The sequence below is a fragment of the Myotis davidii genome, unplaced genomic scaffold (genome assembly GCF_000327345.1).
Source record: "Myotis davidii unplaced genomic scaffold, ASM32734v1 scaffold11, whole genome shotgun sequence".
Classification (NCBI taxonomy): Eukaryota; Metazoa; Chordata; class Mammalia; order Chiroptera; family Vespertilionidae; genus Myotis; species Myotis davidii.
In genome coordinates this window covers 28,749-49,189 of record NW_006285791.1, presented here as the reverse complement: position 1 = coordinate 49,189, position 20,441 = coordinate 28,749, and the positions used below count along the sequence as shown (strand labels likewise).

Genomic DNA, 20,441 nt, shown 5'->3' with positions numbered 1-20,441 from the left:
TTTGCCCCCCCCCCCCCCCCCGTGCTTTATTATCTTAATTGGCCAGGTGACAGGATGATCTGATTTGTTCTAGTTCAACAATTATTAATTGAGTATAAGCTAGAGGAGGAGAGTGGTGCTGTACTCCAGAGCAGTGATCACCAACCTTTCAGACCTCACGGACCACCAGTGGTCCTCGGACCACCGGTTAGCAACCGCTGCGCCAGAGAACTCAGTCCCTGCCAGGTACCCAAACAAGTGTAAGAACTAGGAATTTAAAAAGCAGAAGAGCAGGTGAAGCTCTCACTGTGTGTTAGGCATTGTGCTTAACGCATCATCCTATGTAATCTCATAAAAGCACCATGAAGTCGGTACTGTTGTTATCCTATTTTATAGGTAAGGAAACAGAGGCTTAAAGAACCCAAGATCACAGAGATTGTGGCAGAGTTTGGAAGGTTGGCTCCAGAACCTGCATCCTTCACCTCGGTGTGGCACCCTCTAGGCCTGCACAGAGTAGGCATTTGATAACCATGTGGAAGCCCATGAGCATGAGCATCAGAACACTGATGCCTGGAGGTGACGCTTAGTTAAGGAAAGCGTGTTTGACCAGGGACACACATAGGCAGAGCAGCCTGGAATCTCCATCTTAGGGAGAAGCACTTATTCAGGGCAGCTTTCCACGTCATCATGAAAATGGCATGAGCCTTGTCTCTCTCACATACACACACACACACACACACCATAGCAGCCCAACATTCCACCTTTATCTGTCCCAGAGCGAAGCCAGGCTCAAGCCTTGTCCAAGGGTAGCTCGTCTGTCAGCACCTGGGGAAGATAGTGCAGTGACTAATGAAAGGCTGGATCTAGTCGGCAAGTAAATGTTCAGTCTGAGCACCTAACATAGAGCCAAGTCCCTTCAGAGGCTCATTAACTATCAGTTTGTAAGGATGGAGAGAAGGAGATGCTCTTCCAGGGGTGGGCAAACTTTTTGACTCGAGGGCCACAGTGGGTTCTTAAACTGGACCGGAGGCCGGAACAAAAGCATGGATGGAGTGTTTGTGTGAACTAATATAAATTCACAGTAAACATCATTACATAAAAGGGTACGGTCTTTTTTTTTAGTTTTATTCATTTCAAACGGGCTGGATCGGTCCGTAGTTTGCTCACAGCTGCTCTGCCTTACACTAGACCAGTGGTTCTCAACCTCGGCTGCCCATTAGAATCATCTGGGAATCGTTTTAAAATCCTGATTTCTGGGCCTCATCCGCCGGAAATTCTGTTTCTTTGTTACTCATGTTGTGGTCCCACCCCATAACAAAGAAACAGAATTTCCCGAGGATGAGGCCCAGAAATCAGGATTTTAAAAAGATCCCCAGGTGATTCTAATGTGCAGCCAAGGTTGAGAACCACTGCTCTAAGTCTTCACAAGTAATAGACCACCCACCGAATTCATACAGGCTAAGGGCCAGAATGAGATCTCTAGCTATTCAACCTTATTCAGCCCCTTCTCAGCATGCAGAATCAACCCCTGGCATGCAGACCTACAATCCCCACACACTCTAACTCACACACATCTCCATTCCAAAGCCTCCCTCACACTCCTAGAAGCCAGCCTGACTTCTGGTCCTGCTCCCCACAGTATAGGGACAACGCCCATCACCAGGCCGGCTGTCCTTGAGTGTTCCACCAGAAAGAACTTCCTGTCTCTACAGCAGTTGGTTAAAAACAACAACAAAACAGGCCCTGGTAATGCTGCAGAGCAGAGCCTGGCCAACTAGAGCTCCCTGGCTCTTGGGATGAGGGACAAAGACCAAAGGATGAGGCGGTGACCACCTCCCTCCCCCCACCCCCTCCCCAGGGGGAAATCACAAGTGATGTTTGCTTCTAACCACTGCGGAACTGGACTCCACATTTCTCAGAGGCCCCCATGGCTGGAAGAGTGCATGCCCCTCCAAACATAGGTGGTCACACGTCACAGTTGCCCTAGAGCAGAGAGCAGCCCAAAAAGTCTGTTCCAGACCAGAGCCAGGTGACCCCCTCTGCCTCGAGAGTGACTGCAGCTGACATGAGCTCACACTTTCCTCTTTCAGATTATGATGTGTGTGCCGAGGCCCCCTGTGAGCAGCAGTGCACAGATAACTTCGGCCGCGTGCTGTGTACTTGTTACCCGGGATACCGCTATGACCGTGACAGACACCGGAAACGGGAGAAGCCCTACTGCCTGGGTGTGTTGGCAGTGCACGTATTTTTCAGCTCCAGACACTGTGCCTCTTTCAGATGAGTCTGTGCTTGCTTGGACGCTCTGCATCAGTGGGACCAGCTCCCAGGGGCCGCTTTGATCTTTGATTCCTGCCCTTCCCTCCTGATGTTTGTTGGATGCAGTGTGTTGGCATGATCCTAGGGCAGCGGTTCTCAACCTGTGGGTCACGATCCCTTTGGGGGTCAAATGACCCTTTCACAGGGGTTGCCTAAGACCATCGGAAAACACATATATAATTACATATTGTTTTTGTGATTAATTACTATGCTTTCATTATGTTCAATTTGTAACAATGAAATTGGGGCTCACCACAACGTGAGGAACTGTATTAAAGGGTCGTGGCATTAGGAAGGTTGAACCACTGTTCTAAGGGATCACTGCCCTTCACCTCCATTATTGAGATGAACGATGACCATGGAATTCTTCAGGGAGTTGGTGCCATCAGATCTTCATGGGCAGTGAGATATATGAGCAAGAAAAGGGGAACATTAGCAAATGTAAATTAGGAGAATATAAAACAGAACATTAAGTGGGAAGAAATGTAAAAACAGAAATGAGAGTAAGCATTCTCTCAGGAGAGAAGTAGAAGGAGAGGCTGGGAAAGAGGGCGCCCATGTGGCAGACAGGTTGGGAGTCAGAGGGAGCTGAAGCCAGCCACGGGGGGCTGCAGCTGAGCAAAATCAGCGCTGCCATTGCCACGGGTGTGGTCCCACCCCCAGCCTGCACTCTGAATTTCTAAGGCAGGTTTATTGTTCCCTGAAGCCATGTTTCAAAGTGTGGTCAGTCCTGGCTAACCTCTCAGAAACATCTAAGGTCTCTCTTTAAAAAAAAAAAGTGGCCTCCCCTCCAGACTCTGAAGGTGGGACTGGAAATCTGCATATATGCAAATGCCTCTAGTAACTCCCATGCACAGTCAAGTTTGAGCATCAGCTTGAGGATGAACTTAGGAGACTGGCGCATGACCCAAGTGGAAAATAAAGGAGCTGCAATGAGCAGGGGCTCTAGAGAGAACCATTCAAAAGAAGTTCTAGATATTAGGTCTCCTGTCTTCTCCCCAGGGCACCTTGGAAGTGCCCTATGCTGACAAGGAATGGGATTGAGGCCACCAAGTGAATGGAGTGGGGACCCAAGTCCCCTCCTACAGAAAGCATGGGATGCCACTCTGGACCCCTAAAGCCCCAGGCACAAGGGCTTATATTTGTGGTATGGTACCCTGTTCTTTTCACTTGGGGATCAGCAAAGCCAGCTTGCTGCTGAGTTCCATCCATTTCTATCTCTCAACCTTCTCTGGACATAGAGGCAGCTCCACGCTTAGGTGTAGGGCAGGGGCACACAGAGGGCGTGGTCAGCCTGAGGAACTGCAGAGGAGGATCCAGCTATGTGATATCATCTACAGAGGACATAGCATATACCGCCAAGGGAAAAGATGACCACACTCCCCTCAGCACACACAGGGCCTGCCAGAGGTGGGTCCATGGCAGCTTGTCTGGGGAGTAGTTGTTGGAATCCGGAAGCGAGGACTGGGCTGGGTCAGCTGCCACATGTGCACAGTCTCCCACTCACTGCCACCCAGGTCTTCAGTGAATGAGAGAAAACAGACTTGGGCTCCTTCTCTTCTTCCTGGTGGGAAACAGTTTTGATTCTACCCCACTCAGGGGAACAAGTGTGTGATGTGCTCAGTTCATGGGGACTCTTATTACTGGTTACTTGTTTGAGGGTCTCACGGCTCATTTCCACAGCTCACGAGGAGTCTGTCTGGGTCATTGACGAGGCTGAAATTTCCTGGGGAGAACTCTCTCCGTTAGGCCCATTATAACTGTTTTCTTTGATCAGAAGTGGCTTTTCCCAGGTACCATCACATCTCTTAACTGGGAAGGAGTCCTTCCTAAGTGACCTTGGGTCACCACATGCTACTTGGAATGATAGCCAGACATAAAGAAAACATAAAACCCGTGGCACACTGGGTCCTGGCAGAAAACCATTTCTATAATGCTCACTTTTGCAGAAAACTGTTTCTATAATGCTCACTTTTCAAAGTGTGTTGCCATTGGGGAGCTTGTTTTCTCACCTAAGGAGCCTTATGAAGTGTGTAGGGCAGTCTTCATTATCATGAGTTACAGGTGACAACTGTGAAGGCTGGCGATGCCTGCACCAACCACCTGACGTGGTAATGGCAGAGCCACAACCAGGAACCCCATCAGTGATCTGTTGTAACCATGGTGACACGGCCTGATGTCTTCCTGTCACTCAGGTTTCTAGCTTCCTGCTCTATTCCAAGCTTCTCTGTTAGAGTCTGACAAAGTGTGCTTTGCAGACATAAACATGTCACTTGTGTTGGAAGTCAATTCTTGGAAACTAAGTGTCATCTGCATTTTGGTCCAAACCTAGATATCGACGAGTGTGCCACCAGCAATGAGACTCTGTGTGCACACATCTGTGTCAACACCTTGGGCAGCTACCGCTGTGAATGCCGGGAGGGCTACATCCAGGAGGACGACGGGAGGACATGCATCAAGGGAGACAAATACCCCAATGACACTGGTGAGTGGGGCAAGTATGGTGGGTGGGTGGCTGGATGGATGGATGGATGGACAGGCACTAGGAAGGGGCATTTATATGAATGGTAGGTGTGACTGGGTAAGAGGAAGGTAGGACATCAGGTCAAGTCTCTTCCAATGAGACCTGGTGAGAGTGATGCCCGTGAGCAGCAAGGTTGTGAACTGGTGTGTGTTTGAAGAAGCTCTCCACCAAGCAGAGGTGGTGTGCTTGTGGATAAATCAGTAGAGCTTAGTTGCATGCTTAGACCAAACTAGGATGAGCAAAGAAGAGGCCAGAAACACTACGTTCTCTCAAAAGAGAATGGGCTGAATATAAATAGGAAACATTTCCATGTAAGTAAGCTATCTACATCAGTGCAGCTCAAAGTACACAGTCCGCGGCCCTGTGCCTGCCGACAAGCTATTTGTGATCTGATTCAGGACTGGGTAGAAACAGAAGTTGAGAATGTTTAGAAGTTTTTATTCTGATTTGACAGAGAAATTTTGTTTAGATCCAAAGAGTTCTGCTGGTATTTTATGCTTTATTTTTCTAGCAATTTGTTTTAATTGTATTTTGCAAATACAATCACAGTGGAGTGGAAATTTTTAAAAGCTGGCCCTTCTTCGCAGCGTTTGAGAAGCTGATTGAACTGAGATGTCTGATCCCTAAAGATATGATTAGCTCGAATATTGAGTTACTTCCTTATTTAAGTTTGGAGGGGGAGCGAGGGAAGGGGCAGGGGAGGCAGGAAGGAAAGAAAGGGGTTGGGGGAAGGGAAGGAAAAGAAGGCTTTGTGCTCCTTATCCAAGGCTCACAAGGCCAGGAAGTTGTCATCTTCCAGAAACCAAGACTCAGATCCTCTCTGTTATCCTGGAAGGGGCCTGGATGCTGGCAGTGGCATGGTGAGGCTGCCTGGGTCTGGGCCATCTGTGGGTGGGGAGGGAGCGAGTCCCAGGTACCAAGAAATGCAGGGAAATGAAAGGCCAGAACTGTCTGGGTACTCAGGAGCTAGTTAGCGATTTTGGGGGTGTAGGCTGAGGTTCACAAAGGGGCGGAAGGCAGTTGCCATTGGCTCATCACAGCGAACAGCTGGGGACCAGCTGCCTCCCACGGGAAAAACTACAAAGCACAAGTATGAGGTTGAGTCATGAGGAAGCCACCATATATTAGAAATAGAGGCAAAATATCTGTTTGGAGCCAGCTCAGAATTGGGCAATTTGGGGTAACGTGAATGAATCAGAGGCCCTGTGAAATCTACTGAAAGCCAGAAGCTCGAGGGACCCGCGTGCCCAGAGGTGCTTAAAGCAGGGGTCCGTTGGGAAAAAAAAACGTGTGCAGGTGGCTTTTCTTAGAATTCAAATTTAAAATCCCTTCATTTTTGTTTCATGGTGGAGAGGGTGGGGGAGGGGTGGGACATGTCACTTACCTCTTAGATTATGTCCTATATTGAAAGGAAGAATCTCACTGAAAAAATGAGGGGCAGCCTCTTAGTCACTGATACATGGATGTGTGGGTCGACTTAAGAATTAGCAGCAGGAGAGCAGCGTTCCCATTTTTCATTCTGGAATTGGATTTCCAGCTGCACTCTGAGCCAGGCAGCCCGAGGCTGTGGGCCACTCAGCCTGCCAACTCCATTGTCTCTTTGCCTCACGTTTCTATTCAGGTGAAATCCCATTTACGTGGGCATGAGAGGCAGTGCTGAGCAACCCAGTCTAGAGCACAACCATCAGAAACAGCAACCAGTGCTTACTGCCGAGTGGCAGGGTGGCCTTTGATGGTAGGGATCTGGTAAGACCTGGCTCTGCCCCACCAGCAGTTCCCACCTGGTGGGACAGTGACCTGCCCAGAGACTTGGTCTTAACCAGCAGAGACCAGAGAAGCAGAGACTAGTGTGAGATGTTATTCACTGGATTTACTGGTTCTTTGGTCTCAGTGGCCTCCACCTCTTGCAATGATTCTTAGGTTCTGCAACCACATCCCTCTTCAGTCTCATACGTTGCACTGCTGTGTGGTTCCCTAGGGATGGCTCTGAGCAGGGCAAGGTGGCCTTGGTGGCACTCACCACCCACCTTGTGCTTTGCAGTGTGCACCCAGGAGGGGCCCAGCCACAGGGCAGGGGTACAGGAAGGTCTCACTGCATCTTTAAAATTAGCAGCCTGCCAGGCCGGCATGTGGCTCTGTGGAGCATCGACCTATGAACCAGGAGGTCATGGTTCAGTTCCCAGTCAGGGTATAAGCCCGGGTTGTGGGCTCGATCTCCAGTTGGGGGTGTGCAAGAGGCAGCTGATCAATGATTCTCTCTCATCATCGATGTTTCTCTCTCTCTCCCTCTCCCTTACTCTCTGAAATCAATACCAAAAAAATTTTTTTAAAGATGAAATTAGCAGCTGGTGGTGCCCAGTCAGACCTGAGACCCCGCTCTTGTTTCTGTCCCTGAGAAACAATTTCTCAAACACACAAAAAGTTTCAGTGCAAGAGATCAAGAATTTTATTTAAGAGATGACCGTTTGACTTCTGCAGCTGAGAATTCAGTAAAAACCTAAGCAGTCATAATTAAAAGGAATATGTATTTGCAGCTTCTGGGGTACTTTCTCTAGTATTACTTTCATGTAAAGGCATATGTGACCTCAACCATTTATTACATCATTTCCTCACGTTGTGGTCTACAACTTTGGGGTCATATGGGTATTGCTGAGCCTTTCTTCCTTAAGAAGCTTCTGTGTTCAGAGTTTTGGGGAAGAATGTGTTACTGCACCCACTTCTTAAGGATTCATGATGTGAGTGCATTCACAACTCTGAGAGATGGCCATTTTCTACCCCAAAAAATGTTAATTTTAATTAAACCTGAATTCCTCAAAATTAGTTTCTTAAGAAATACCTTCTAACATCTCCCAGATGGTGGTGTCCTGGAAATTAGAGTTTGGAAAATTCTAGCTTACTAGCATCAAAACTCTGAGCTCTGGGGCTCAACTTGGTAGGTCATCTGGTTGACTTTCAGGGAAGGATGTTTTTGGACACAGCCACGAAGTCCAGAGGGAAGCCATTCACTGCAGACAGCAGAGCATCTGATGAACAAAACAGGACGATACTCCTCCATTCTGCCATTCCGAGAGACAGGATGTTCCTGTTTACAGGGGCTGGGAGGGGGCGCCCTCTGTTTAATCAGAAAGAACTGCCTGGTGGCTCTACCGCTGCGCTTCATTGTAATGAGCTCCTCACTGCCGCTTCTCTCCCTCCTCCTCCTCTACACATAGCAGCCTCAAATGACTTTTTAAAAACCTGAAAGGTCACCACTGCCAGTTGTATCATATTCCCCCCGCCACCAGCAGCAGCATTATAAAAGAATTTCTCAGTATTTCATGTTCAGTAACTGGTCTCTATTGAATTCACCACACACGCGCAGAGGGCTTAGCATTTGGTTTTAGTATTTTACTAAGAAAAACATTCCAACACCCGTAACCAAGGAAATCAGGGAGTCACAGCCTGAGAGGAGTAATTCATACACAAAATTATGAGAAAGGACAGGCACATTGCTTGCCCTGAATGTTAAAGTCATAACTCACGTGATGGGCCACCGAGAAAGTGAGGGGCTGGCTTTGGTGGTTCTGGCAGCAAAAGGCAAGTGCCCTGGATGTATTTCTTTGACAGTGGTGACGCCCGAAATTTCCTTGGTGTAGAAGTTAGGAGAGCTGGTAGCTGGAGCTGCGTTAGGATTAACCAGCTGTCGTGGGACGGTTGCCAGGCCTCAACTTCCTCCTCTGTAGACAAGAGGGTTGGATAAGGAGAGCTCTGAAGATCCTTCTGCCCTTTGCAAATATTTTTTTCCAGTGTGGTGTGAAGAGCTTCAGTAAAAGTAATACAAGCCCTCCCAGCCCTGGGAGTCCCTGTGCGGTCACGTCTTTGTCTTTCATCTAAGCGAGTGCAAAGACTCTAAGACATGCCCAGCTTCACAACCAAAACAGAGAACTTACTATATCTCAACAGATGAAGTATCAACATCCAGCTATTCAGCTCAGTACTAAGAAAAGTTAGGAGCCAGACAAACCTTGTATCTGGAACATCAGAGGCAGTTAAGTGGTTTCATCTGTTTGGACTAATTAATAAGTCCAATATTTCATCACGGTCAAATATTTTTGGATGAGGAGGTAATGATTATTAAGTATAAACACATGACGTAAAACCTCCTTTCCTCCTCCCGTGTTTTTTTTAAATTTTGCATTGTCCAATGACTGTAATATTACAGTCAGAGGAATTTAAAATCAAGTACGGCCTCATCTGTTTATCCAGAGAGCAGGCGGAAAGCAGAAGGAGCTGGCCCTGGAACTGTGTCTCATAATCCAAAGGTCGCTGTGCCCACACAGGCACGGTATCTCAGCTGGCTAATAGGCAAGAATGGCTTGCTCAGTCACTTTGATTCGTTTTGAAAATATGTAGCTGGAGCCAGCTTAGTCACTCCAGGGAGTCTGTGTAGCCCCACTGAGGAGAAGAATTAAGGGCAAGTCAGCTCCATAGTAATTAGCTATTTATCAACTTTTGTTTACTTTCTGATAAAGTGACTGTGACCCCCAGTGCCACTTAGTACAGTTCAAAGTGTCAGGGATGGCCAGGTGTTTCATATAACTTTCAAGCTCCACTAATCCATAGATCAGTGGTTTTCCACCTGGGGGGCTTGAAAAAATGCTGATACTGTCCCGTGCTGTGACTCCCAGATGGGAGGGGTACAACTTAGTGGAATTTTTAAAGGCCCCCAAAGCAGTTGCAATGTGCCACCAGGGTTGAGAACTGTTGTTGGGGCACAAATCTGCACCATCAACTTTTAAAAACAAACATGCTTTGTTTGTTTGTGACACTGCTGATATGAAATGTGTTGGGAACATTCTTTAGTTCTTCTAAGTTTATTAAATATTACTAAGATGGTATGTAAGGAATTCCATTTCTAGTGCTTAGGATGTATGTATACCCTGCTCAGTTATCAGTAAAAATTAGAGCTATCTGCCCTCATGTGGCTAATTGCTAATATTGCACCTTTATCTGAGCAGGTTGGAGCAATATGGTGTGACTAGGGGCCCAGTGCATGAATTCGTGCACCTTGAAAGGAACTGTGGGCTGCAAGGCTGCAGTAGGCACAGGAACGGGTCTCGACCCATCTTCTGCGCTCCTGCCCGCCGGGGCCTCAGTCCCCTGTCTGCCAGCAGCCCCACTCCTGCCATCACCACTCCTACTTGCTGAGGGTGCCGGCCCTGCTCACACCTACTGATGGTGCGGAGCAACTGGGGCTGGCACCAGCAGCAGGTGCAAGTGGGGCTGGCACTGTCAGTGGCTTCAAGCAGCAGCTGCTGCCCCGATCACCCCTCAGGAACAGGAGGAGGTGGAGAAGCCCTCAGGGGTGATCAGGGCCAGCAGCTACTGCTCACACCTCCTGATGGCACCAAGTGATCGGGAAAAGCACTGGGCATTGGCAGCGGGTGTGAGTGGTGGCTCTGGCACCGGCTGCGGGTGCAAGTGCCAGGCAGGACTACAGCGTGCGGGGAGCAAAGAATTTTCAGTAACCACCAGAGCCTTGCCTCAATGACAACGACTGGTACCCCACCTTGGTCTGGCACCCCTGCTCACCTGCTCCACCATCCTGCTGTGGCTAATGCCCACCATGTTTTGCACACACACTCCCTGCTGGTCAGCACATGTCATAGCAACTGGTTGTTCAGTTGTTCTGGTTGTTCCACCATTCGGTCTATTTACATATTAGCCTTTATTATATAGGATACTTCACTGAACATGGTCATAGTCACAGTCAGAGACACTCAGTGGCTACATTGAGAGGACTGAAAACAAAGTCCCAGATTCCTGACCAGATTTCTATATGAATTATTAATGTAGCACACACAGCATTATTCTAACATATTTGACAGTACTGTAGACAAATTGCAGGAGAGATGAGCGCCAATCCAGAAGAGATGGTGTGCTCTGATCTACACACAGTTATTTATCTTCAACCCCTCTGAGAGCTCTTTCCAAAGGAAAGACATCTATAATTTTGTAGATAACATAATTTTTAAAAAGTACCAGCATCAACAATCATATCAGCATTTATGGAGCATTTGTCATGTACTAGGCACTGTTCTGGGAACTTACAGGTGTTGTTGATGCCTCACAGAAATCCCAGGTGTTAAGTGTCATTGTCACTTATCACGTTTCAAAGAATGAATGCTCACAGAGGCTGTAACTTCCAACCCAAAAGGTACGAAGCAGCAACATCAGGATTCAGTCCTGATCATCAAACTCTACCAGAGCCTACACCCCTGGCTACTACTAGTATGTTTCTCTTTCTGTGGAAGCTTCAGAAGTCTTTGGAGCAAAGTTTATCTTTTGTGTGTGCGTGACAAAGTTTCATTATAAGGCAGTCATATACATAATTTAGAATACGTACATTTTTTAATGATTATTGTAAAGAAACATAAAATGAAAAATTTCTTGTAGGGAACCCCCAGAGCTCTGAGATTATGTCCATGGATCCTGAGGAATCCATTTAAAAAGAGTTTGTAGTCAATATTTCCTAATGCATTTGACTTTAAAACCTCAGAGCCAAGTTCATCTTGATCTCTATTCTGATACTTTCACAAAGGGACAGCTAACAGGCCAAGCACTTCTAGGTCAAAGGTCACTCAGCAGGGCTGTTCTCTGGGACAGTGAATGCGGGTCGTTTGGAGGGCTTTGATAGACGTGCTCTAGGCCCACTCCCAGGATTTCAGATTTCAGAGAACAGGTCCCTGCGTGATTGTGGTGCTGGTGCTGCTGCTGGTCTGTTGATCACACGTGGGAACTACTGCTGTGGAGCCAGCCTGGCAGATGGCTCTCAGGTGTTCCGAACAGAACCCCCTGTAGCAGGCTCCCTGCACCCCCACGGTGCTCAGTCGCTGCCCACAGAGCTCTGGGAGACCTTATCTGTAAAGGAGACTGAACTAAAGATACATTAGTCCTAACACCCCATGATATAAATGAAATAGTCACAGGGGTGGGCAAACTTTTTGACTCGAGGGCCACAATGGGTTCTTAAACTGGACCGGAGGGCCAGAACAAAAGCATGGATGGAGTGTTTGTGTGAACTAATATAAATTCAAAGTAAACATCATTACATAAAAGGGTACGGTCTTTTTTTTTTTTTTTAGTTTTATTCTTTTCAAACGGGCCGGATCCGGCCCCGGGGCCAAAGTTTGCCCACAGCTGGTCTAGAACCTGGTAAAGAGGTATACTCTTATGAAAATATCAAATTACCTTAATTATTACCACCCTTTGGTGAATTCAACTGAGTATATAAAAGTAGAAATAAAAAGACGGGCTTTTAACCCTTGTTCGTGATGGCCTGAGGGTTAGGGTTTCAACATATGAATTTGGGAGGTGGGGACAATTCAACATCTAACATCCTATTTCACAGACATTTCTCGAGCATCCACTATGTGGCTACCAAGAAGTGACTCCAGTTCTTAGGTGGCTACCACTCTGCACCAGTATCCCCTCTGCAGGGAAGCCTGGAGCACCCGCCACTTGAGTGAGGCACGTGGTCAACGCCTCTGACCTCAGAGGCCTGAAGGGTCTCTTATAGACAGAGAGGTGGGCTTCATGGACACTCGAACTGGGTCTTGCTAGTTGGTAGAATTCACTAGTGGAGGCAGCCAAGAGGCTTTCCCGGAAGAGAATAGTAAGAAGAAAATCACGTGGGCCAAGAGGCATGTGATGATGTTACTCTATTGTCATTGAGTTACCAGTATTATCTGTCACAAACAGCACACCTGGCCCCACACCAAAGGCCTCCTAAGCTAGGAGGAGGGTTTCCACTTACCTGGAGTCACACTGCCCTATCCGCCCCAAGAAAACATTCGTACACCCCACTCTTGATCCACATCGCTGCCGCCTCTGCACAGCCATTGGTGGTCTTCACCTCCTCATCAGTAGCAAGCTTGCCTCAGTGTCTAGTCTCCAGCACACAGGTGTCTGTAGGCATTTCAGTGCCGGTAGGATGAGAGCGGGGTAAATTCTTGGCCATGGCACCATTTGACCCACTCTTTCTTTAGTGAAATATGATTTTACAAAAGGCCCTTGGAGCTCCCAGTGCTCTTCAAGATGTCACTGGGATCCTTCCCAGTGGATGGCTGGGGTGCCTTCTCAAGGCCTGTTCCACTTGCCCCCAGCTGGGCGTGTCCAGAGTGTCTGGCACGCTTTCCATCCCAGCTTCACATCTCCATGGAGCTCAGTGCCCAGCCCTGATCTGTGACCCCGCCTGGTCTGGCTGTGCTGCCTTTCATCGGCTGGATGACAGAGGTGAAAAGGACCAGCTTTGTGAGCCCTGCGCCCGCCCGAGGCCCACTGCCTGAGCTTGGGGATAATTTACGGCGTGTGAACATTGGCCTTTGGAAGGGAGTATAAATCATATCGCATTGATGCAGCCTGCCTCCTGGAAAGTCCTGATAAAAGGGCAAGGGTTCACATTTCCCCACATGAAAGAGAAAGAGGCTGGATTGCCTAAATGGGAACAGCTGAGCCCAAAACATAGAAGAGTCCCTCTTGCTCTCTTCACCACCTGGGCGTACTGTCAGTGCTCCCCTGAAAACCATAAAACCCTCGCACGTTCCACTGTCAGCCAGTCTGCCCAGGCCTGCCTTCCGTGATTCTGTCTGCGGGGCTGGATGTCCTCCGGCCTCCCAGATGGACCAGAGCCCGTCTCCTCTCTCAGGGCACGATGAGAAGGCGGAGAACGCGGTGAGAGCCGGAACCTGCTGTGCTTCATGCAAGGAGTTTCACCAGATGAAGCAGACGGTGCTGCAGCTGAAGCAAAAGGTACATGCCCCGCGTGTTAGACACAATCACAAAACAGCACTCGGCAGAGATAAGGTGGGTGAATGCTTAGAAACAGGAAGGAAATAAATCCACAAACTCGTTGAGCATTCCCTGGGGTTGGTGCCAACTAGGGTTAGGCTTGAAACGTTTGCCCACCACCCTCAGAGCTGACCGTCTGAAGGGCAGCAGAACACAACGAAGGCAGGACATGGACTAAGTGACTAATAGGCCCCCAGGTTAGGGGCACCTGGTGGAGCTGTGGAGGATGAACTATGACAATTGGGACTTTTTTATGAAATGATCATCCATACACATGGCCCTGGGGCCAACATAGGCGATTCCATTTTTATCTGATATTTTGCCTATATTCTATCAATAGGGAACATCCTCTCTGTACACCTCCATAAGCTGGTGATGACTTTCTGTGGCAGCTTTATTTTTCACATTTAAAAATTATAGCCTGTGCTTTGTCTGGGTTCCACGTACCTTGGAAAGCAGCCGTTTGGGCACCCTTGTCACCAAGGGTGAGGACTGACTCTCCCTAAAAGTCTCCCACGCATGCCTGGCAGAACATCCGGGTTCTAATAATGGCGGTGTGCTGTGGGTAATGCCCTGGGATGGACCTGGTGACCTGGTTTCTTGAACAAGCATCCTCCCCCACATCAATGGTATTTATTATACCTATAGTCAGTCACTTCACCTGTTTGTCAGCAGCTCAGAAATTGCACTTATGCTGATAAAACACAAACTCTGGATTTAGAAGGAGGATCTCTATATCCCCTCTGAGCTCTAACTGGCTCAGGTAAAGGGAAATTATCAATAGTGCAAAGAATCTCCTGGCAGTAGAGCCATCGCTTCCTGACTGAAGTTTCTCCTCTCTCTGCAGATCGCCCTGCTCCCCAACAGTGCCGCCGACCTGGGCAAGTACAACACTGGTGACAAGGTGCTGGCCTCAAACGCCTACCTTCCAGGGCCTCCTGGCCTGCCTGGGGGTCAGGGCCCTCCTGGTGAGTGTGGACAAGGGCATCGAAGGGCAAGAGTCACCAGCCAAGGGCTCATGTTTAGTGGGGGCTGGGCGGAGTTCTCTAGCTTCCGTCCAGGGATGAGAGCAGAAGCAGGAGTCCAGGGAGCACCCACACCTGTGTGACCAGAGGGCCTTGGGAAGTTGGTCCTCAAGCCCGAGAAACCCTCATAACCAACAGTATTTGGGGAGAAAAAGGTCATTGTCTTTTTCTTAAATGTCTTAGAGATCATTTTAAATTACAGAGAAACAAAATGAAAACTATTTTTTGACATTGATCTATATAAAAATAGATTGGTGTAGTGAACTCCTACGGGCTCATTGCCCAGCTCTCCGGACTCAGGGCCAGCCTGGTGTCCACTATTCCCTAGGTCTCTCAGATGCTGAACGCTGTACTCTTGACCACTCTCCAGGTGTGGTAACCGCCACCCTGCTATGATTGATGGGATTCAGAGGAACCAGCAGTTCTAAGAAATGTGAAAGAGGTAAAATGTAGAGGAACTGGTCACAGATTGGATGAGGGGGTTGTGGAAACAAGGAAGTCTATAGGAAGACTCAAGATTCTGGCTTGAGTGGACAGGTGACTGGTGGTTCATGACAGAGAGGGAGAGGCGGAAGTCCATTTAGACTGGGTTAAATTTAAAATGCCAGTGGGACATCCCAAAGGAGGTGTCAGAAGGCAAAGGACAGAGTGCACAAAGAAATGGCTACAAGGGCTCACAGACTTGTGAGCCAGCGCCCTGGCCTTCCTCGCAGGATGCGAAGCTAATGAGCTGTTCTTTGATTGCAGGCTCACCAGGACCAAAGGGCAGCCCAGGCTTCCCGGGTATGCCGGGCCCTCCTGGACAGCCGGGCCCACGGGGCTCAATGGGACCCATGGGACCATCTCCTGATCTGACCCACATTAAGCAAGGCCGCAGGGGCCCTGTGGTCAGTATTTTCTCAGAGATCCACTTACTTTTGTTGAGGAAATCGTCTTCTTGTTCCTTGCTTTTTCCTTCTGTTAAACGAGATCCCTTTGTCTTGTAGGGCCCACCAGGTGCACCAGGAAGAGATGGCTCTAAGGTAAGTCTCATGAATGGTCCTTAACAGCCAAAGGTTTCCCAAGTTCAATAAAGCTCAAGCACTGTTTACTGTCCCTATTTTGCATGACAAAATTGAGACACAGATACACTTTCCCCCCCAAAGCTGGGAAGAAAATCTAAAAAGCAATTTCCTTAAAATAGGAAATAACCATAATAACAAAACAACCACCAAAACCACTCCTAAGAGAGATTACTCCTATGAATTTTTTAAAATATTTATTAAATTGATTGCGGTGACATTGGTCAACCTGAACCTATAGGTTTTATGGTGTGGGTTTCTATGTTACAAGATTTGTATGTTGCACTGTGTGCCCACCACCCAAAGTCAAGTCTTCTCCTATCACCTTATATTAGGGCCCTCTCCCCCATACCCCCTCCAATGAATTTTAAACAAGCCCGTGTTGTCAGAGTAACACATGCTTTTCTCTTTAGCCAGTGTTCTTCTGTAGGGCTATTTTGTGTGTGATGTATGTAAGTCAACAGCACAGGTCCCTTCTGTGCAAGTGGGGGTGGTTTCACTTTGAGAACTGCCTGCTACTTGTCTCATAAAGTCAGTGTGAGTTCCTTCAGAAAGCTCCTAACTTATCCCACACCTTGCCTGGGAATGCAAGCATTCCTCTTGTCAGATCTGGTTTTAAAATACATGACCTCGGGGAAAATATGAACGAGAGACACTTGACCCAAGCAGTCTGTTCAAATAAGTGGTCCCATGAGTCCAGCTTAAGCTTACATTTGTTTCTGATGGAAAATTGTTGTTGTTTTGGGCAGGGAGATGGTCATGGCGGGTGTCTACATAGAGACTGTGGTGGTAGCCTCCACATGGTCCAAGAAGCTAACCCTGACCTTTCTCTGCTTTTAGGGGGAGAGAGGAGCTCCTGGACCCAGAGGGTCTCCGGTAAGTAGCACCATCTGCCTCGCTTCCCCAAATGTTCTTGGGAATGCAGCTCTGAGAAGTCTGTAAGTTCGTCTTAATAGCAAAAGCTGGCTTCCTCTAGCTGTCACTCAGCCCGCCCAAACAGAACGAGGTGGTTAGGAGGGAAATCATGAAGGCCTTCAGCAGCTGCTTAGAATTTATTTTGAAATTTTGTTTTCTATTTCTTTTTCTTTTTATCATGGCTAATCTTTAATTGGAATGTCTTAAGATTCAAAACCTCAGTATGCCATGAGTCTGTTTTCAAGTATGTCATCGAACATCTGAAGGAAACTAGAAGAGAAATCAAAGGGCTAAGTCCTAACTCTGAACACTTCAGAATTTAGCCACCACTATAGCCTTAGCAGGTCAGGTGACCATCCCCTCAAGAGAGTACAGAGGCATGCAGGGGGGTTGGGACCACTGAGAAGAAACTAGCTGGATAAATGCATAGTATCTGGGAGATTAAAAATGAAAATCAGTAGTATCCAATCTCTTATCCAAAGCACAGAAAATTCAAGTAACTCCATTGCTTTTGAAGAGGTCAGTGTCATTTCTGAAAAAAGTCAAAGACCTTCAGCGTTAGAGGTAGGAGGTCTGGATTCCATCTCAGCTCTTCCATCTAGTAGCTCTCTGGTCATGGTCATGTCACTTAGCATCCCTGGGCACCCATTCCCTCACCTGTGCAATGCCAAGTGGAATCTGATCTGGCACCCGTCTGCCAGCATCCAATGATGTCAAAATACTACACATCTTAAGTATTTGCATGTGTGAGCTGCTGTTTCTAGCACAGCACAGAGGTTCTCTCCGCTTCCTTTAAGTTGTAGTTACAGACAGGCATCCTTATAACACTAATAATTTTGTTTTAAAAGATAACATTTTTTTTAGCATTTACTATGGTCTCAGCCCTTTACATTTAATAACTCATTTACAGACGCACTTGGAAGCCTATGAAACCCAATGAAGTTGAGTCTATTATCTCCTTTTTATGGATGGGGAGATGGAAACCCAAAGAAATTAAGTAACTGCCCAAGACCAGTAAGTGGCAGACTGAGATCCAAACCCAACAGAGCCCCAATCTCTTAACCCCTACTCTGCCTCTATCGTATCATCCAAGTTTCTTTGGAAAATCACATGGGACAGGTTATTCTCCTATCCTTTCATTCTGCCAGATTTGATTGGGAGAGAAGAAAGGTTATACAAGTGGTAAGGGAATCAGAAGGCAATTGGAAGAATCCCTCAGGCTATGCTAATAGTCCGTATGTCTTCTCCATTTGGGACGCAGAATTATTGACCCAGTAGTTGCCAGCACACAGCAGGCATAGCAAACTATGGAGCCCTGCAAACCTTCACTTTGCAAGGGGCTGAGTCTGTGGTTCTGGCTTTGCACAGGGGCCGCCTGGTTCTTTCGACTTCCTGCTGCTGATCCTGGCTGACATCCGCAACGACATCGCCGAACTGCAGGAGAAGGTATTCCGGCACCAGATTCACTCTTCCCACTCTTCGGCAGAGGAGTTTTTACCTCAGGAATTTGCCAGCCATCCGGAGACCATGGACTTGGGCTCTGGAGACGACTACTCTAAGGGGACTGAGACAGGAGACGTGGGGACCCCCAGGGACTTTTATCCTTAGCACATAACAGCATCTTCATGCCAGAGGAAGAGAAGTTTTCACACCTGCAGTTAAATCATCTAAAGAGAAGACAAGAAAACAAAACCCACCACTGGAGACCTAGACAAGATACACTTTAATGATCTTTGCTCTTTTCCTGCCTTCTCCCTACTTTTTTTCTCCCAAGTACTATTTTCATAAGCCCCTACTAGAGGTTCTGGTTATATGAGGGAGTAAATGATTGGTTTATATCCCTCCCTCTGAGAGCAGTTGACATTAGAACTGCTCTTTTATTTATTTATATTTTTTGGAACTTCTGGGTTTCTGAGTTAAATATTCTCACAGTATCTTAAGTTTGACAGAATAAAAGGGAAAAGTGGCAAAGTGAGCTCCAAGAAATGTTAGATTACTTATTTAAAAAATTAGACATGTGTCCAAAGGAGACTATTACTCCTCAGTATCAAATAAGGCTCTTCAATGAAAAGGGCAAGACAACAGTGTATATTTACTTTGGTGGATAATTCTTTGTCCTTGTTGATCTAATAGATATTCAATATTCTAGCCTCTTGTCCAACCTCACTTCCCAAATTCAATTAAAGAAAGGAGAGAGTGAAGAAGGAACAGTTAGGGAAGATGGAGAAAATTAATCATAATATTTACTGCTATATAGGTTGCTACATTCTAAATTCAAATACAACTATTAAATGTTCATGCCATGCTTGTCTATAAGTATCCTCCTCAGAAAAGGAAGTTACCTAGATATAGGACTAAGTCTTCTTTTCAAAAAAGAGAAGTAAATAAAGCACCCTGATTCACATTAGGATAATGGGTCCCTGTTTTGCCAGGACATTTTAGAGCTGTTTGATCAAACGAGTGGGCCTGTTCAGTAAATCACAGATTATCGGTTGGACAAAGGTGGATGACCCTTAGAGAGAGTTGCAGAAATTCCCAGGCTCTGACTGGGTGCCCATTAAAAAAACAGAGGTGCCATTAGGCTATGATTCAGGTTGGGTTGATGCACAATGGGACTCAGGGCTAGAAGGAGGTAGCTGGCTCAGGTTGTTGGCTAGGGGGAGGGGAATCTTGGGCAGGGACCCCACTAACCACAGAGACAAGTAATGAGCTTTCCTCGGGGATTAGAAGTCTTCATCTGGGGCCAGCCAAGCTTGCCAGCATAGAGAATTATACACTATTGAAAGTTCTAGATGTGGAAGGGGGGAAAAAACAGTGTGGCAGAAATTTCCTTCCCACTAGTCCCTGTTTTTCTTAATTGTCCATAATTTAGTTCAAGTTCCAGATGTTGCAGGCCTTCTCCTTCCCAGCCAATGCGGAAGGCCTTGGGAAACGGGCATATTCCCACCTCCCATTCCGTCAGTGTTTGCTTGTACACCTCTGGGCCCCAGAGGAAGCAGGCTCTGGAGCAGGCTTTCTCTGGATCCACAGAGGCAGGCGCGAGAGGACGTGCTCCCAAGGACCAGCAGGAGTGGCTTCTCCCTTGTATCGTTGGGGAACCGCTTAGTTTTGAGGGCAGCGTGCAGGTTTCTTGAAGTACAAGTTCTCATTTGACACACGGACTGGCTTTTCATCCACCTGGTCAGGAGCCCTTCACCCTTACAGTGAACCTCACCAGTTATCCTACCACAGCTCCTGTTTGCTTGTGTTGGGGTTTCCATTTCCCATCCTATATGATTTCCTCCCATATTCCTGGGAGATTCATGTTCAGTTTTCTTTTCCCATCCTTTAACTCTCTTCCTGGGAAACTTGTTTCAAGAGAACCGCTGTTGGTGTTTGCGCGCCACCGTTCCAGCAAGCTTCAGGTTGATGGGCAGGGTTTCTGTTTGTGAATCTCAAGGGACAGTAGCCTTCCCTCCCATCATTCGAAACTCGGGACTCCAGTCAGTCAGCCAACAGCCGAGTTTTTCACAAACACGTCCGTGCTTCTTCCTTGTGCAAAATTCCTAAGGACTGTCCACCAGAATGTCACAGCTGAAAGCCACACATTCCCAACACTCCTCTCCTAGCACTTCCCTTCCCTCTCCAGCCTCGCCAGCACGGGTTTACAAGGCAATGAACTGAGCAGCCGTTGCTTCGCATCTGGAATATATGTAATGTTCGCCTGCTTGTGGAGTACAGTATTTAAAGGGTGTGGGTGGATGAATGCTAAAGAAATTTGTGCACAAGCTCTATGAGAAATTATTAGGTCTG

The 20,441-nt window shown here is 47.4% G+C and overlaps 1 protein-coding gene across 1 annotated transcript in view; it reads left to right on the top strand.

The window, feature by feature from the left end:
- The window catches only part of CCBE1 (collagen and calcium binding EGF domains 1), a 195,692-nt gene extending 176,239 nt beyond the window's left edge, over positions 1-19,453 (top strand). The window contains exons 6-13 of the mRNA XM_006756815.1: positions 2,070-2,204; positions 4,628-4,780; positions 13,506-13,609; positions 14,496-14,616; positions 15,421-15,560; positions 15,660-15,695; positions 16,575-16,610; positions 18,018-19,453. Coding sequence (XP_006756878.1) covers positions 2,070-2,204; positions 4,628-4,780; positions 13,506-13,609; positions 14,496-14,616; positions 15,421-15,560; positions 15,660-15,695; positions 16,575-16,610; positions 18,018-18,257 — 965 coding nt within the window. The 3' untranslated portion in view covers positions 18,258-19,453. The remainder of the gene's footprint in view (positions 1-2,069; positions 2,205-4,627; positions 4,781-13,505; positions 13,610-14,495; positions 14,617-15,420; positions 15,561-15,659; positions 15,696-16,574; positions 16,611-18,017) is intronic.
- Positions 19,454-20,441: the final 988 nt, after the last annotated feature.